Genomic DNA, 2,597 nt, shown 5'->3' with positions numbered 1-2,597 from the left:
TGCTGATGTATCGTAGATGCAGAGTCGATAGCTCCTTTGTATATCAGGGTATTTGCCGAGCCCTGATACTGGATTAGCTCCGCCCACCTACTCGACGTTTTGAGGCGGCGACAGTGTGAATGTACACGGCTGTCGACACTTTGTGGCATTTGCCCCGAATTTCGTATGGTACCAGCACAAGCACGGTACATTGAGCGTGCCTCTTCTGCTGCGTGAGGCACTTGAAGATCTAGAGCGCTGTTGTGTGCGGCTGTTGCGCATGAATTGATTGACTTGCTTTGTTAAAGCGGCGACTTCATCTCGAAGATTCGACCACTCATCTGGAAACGACGGTTCGGTGCTAACCTCGCAAATCTGGTTACCAACCTTCATCTCTAAGCACTCTKAGATGGAATCCGCGATTTTTATCTTCTCACCGATAGGAGCGTTTGTCGCGATAATGGCCGCCTGGGCGTACGGCGGTAAACGACTAACCCACAGATCGTGCAGAATGCTCTCGCTGAGTGCGGGTCCAGCAGTGCGTCGCATCTCGTGGTACAACTCGCGGGGTGTTCGATCGCCCAGCGGTAGCTCCTTTAAAACCCGTTGGAGGCRGCGCTGCTGGCTTTCGGTGAAAATATTAATAATTTTCCGCCGCATATACCCGTATTTATCCGTAAGAGGCGTGTCGTCGATAATAGTGCGCATTTCAATTAGTTTYGCCGGAGGCACACTTGCTAACACAATGTTAAATTTCACTGAATCGTCAAAAACTCGCGAGGCTTCAAACCAGAAACCTAGCGAATAAAAATATGCCTCGATGTTATCCTCTGACATCGAGGGCAGCGGAAGTCWGGGCGAAACGTTTTGGGTTGAGATATGCTTGGAACGGATGTCTGTCTATCTGTCCGTGCAAGCTATAACTTGAGTAAAAATTGAGATATCTTAATGAAACTTGTCATGAGAGAGTGTAACATGTTCGGTGACAGCCGAACTTAGTTCTTCCTTACTTTTTTTTTTTTTTTGTTTTAAGTTCTGTTTACTTTGGAAGGTACCTTATATGTGAGGCATATTCTGATTCACACTTTTCAAACGGTTGGTACCGACGGTATTGTTGAATATCTGCGATTTGATAATCAAGAGATATTTTGGTTATCACGCTTCGAGCGATCGGTAGCGATGGTATTGTGGACTATTCACAAATTTCCTATTACTCCGACTGTCATGTGATATACTGACTATCACTTTTCCAACGATCGGTGTTGACAATATTGCCGACTACTTATATTTATTATCAAGTGGGGTGGGGGATTAAAATATGCGTATAGCGTCAGTGAGATATTATTTTATACTGGATTTTAAGGTTTCCGATTATTTTATCGCCCACAAACCACACCAAAACGTTGTTTTTTCTTGATGATAAGTCAGCCTTGGAATCTCGTCAGGTTGCTTTTCGTCCAAATGCAGCAATTTTACTTATATTATTATATCTACTCTACACGGTCTTAATGTACACTCTCTGCGTAGTCTACTCGATCGTCTATGCTCCGTAGGTCCGGAATAGCCTTGAGAGTTTAGGTGCATGCTGTTTAGATCCCCTCTGTCGTCTCAAAATACTTGCCTTTTATCGGCCTTTTCAGACAAGGAAGTCCAGGAAGCCAACTTCAAATCGGCTGCGATGTCTTGTCGTATCCAATTGGCCCCTCGTTTGAGTCTCTTGAGTCCTCTGCTCTAACGAACCCTGCATTTTCAGTTTGCATCACTCACAAAAACACGTCACGCGAAAATGTTTGTCGTTACTCCAGGTGCTCAGAGACGCTCGTTCGTTAGCTAAGAACGCCCTTTATCGAATCCAGTCGGTGCGCGAATGTATAGAGTCACCCCAACCAGACCACACCACATAACAAAAAAAACAAGTAAACATTACTAGAACAAAAGAAATAAGTAGAGATAAAGAACAAAAGAAAATAATGCAAATGCATACAAACATGTTTTGGTCCTTATGTTTGCCTGTAAGGAAAACCCACACATTGTCGGGTAAACCACACAATGATGTTTATTTACATTCAATATAAAATAAGATTATATTTAACAAATATTGTGTTTCCTCCAATAATAAGAAAATAGAAAACAAAGAAATATATTAAGAAAAGTGTAATCACTTTAGCAGTAATACAATATAAGCAGAAAATAATTCGAACAGAGAGAATAAAATATAATGCCACAGGAATAACATCGCCGGCATTTTTATTTTCTCCTTCGCTCGAAGAACCAAAACTGACGCAGTCGGTAAAAAAACTGCAAAGTTAAGCGATACTTCAGTTTTTAGTAATTTCGTAAGTCGGTCGGTACAGATAGACAAGTTTAAGAAACTTAAGTTTCAGCACTAAATATCTAGAACGTCGGACAGCGAATCCGAGGATTACAATTTGTGAAGGCGAAGAATAGCTTCATTCCGCCTATCAGTATTACCAGTAAGTCAGATTGAAGATTAGTGTCCCATACGTAGAAGACGCAGGGAGAGCGAAGTGCACCGTACCAACAACAACGAGTTCAGTTAGCAGCAACCACTTCAGATGACAGCGTCGCTAATTATGAAGCTTCAAGAATAATGGACT

The 2,597-nt window shown here is 42.3% G+C and overlaps 1 protein-coding gene across 1 annotated transcript; it reads right to left on the bottom strand.

The window, feature by feature from the left end:
* Positions 1–87: 87 nt before the first annotated feature.
* Positions 88–816, bottom strand: LOC108976304. The gene has a single exon (XM_018945317.1). The coding sequence runs from the start codon at positions 814–816 to the stop codon at positions 88–90; it is 729 nt and encodes a 242-aa protein (XP_018800862.1).
* Positions 817–2,597: the final 1,781 nt, after the last annotated feature.

This window comes from Bactrocera latifrons, unplaced genomic scaffold (assembly GCF_001853355.1).
Source record: "Bactrocera latifrons isolate USDA-ARS-PBARC rearing strain unplaced genomic scaffold, ASM185335v1 scaffold_746, whole genome shotgun sequence".
NCBI classification, from domain to species: domain Eukaryota; kingdom Metazoa; phylum Arthropoda; class Insecta; order Diptera; family Tephritidae; genus Bactrocera; species Bactrocera latifrons.
This window is presented reverse-complemented; position numbering and strand designations above follow the sequence as displayed.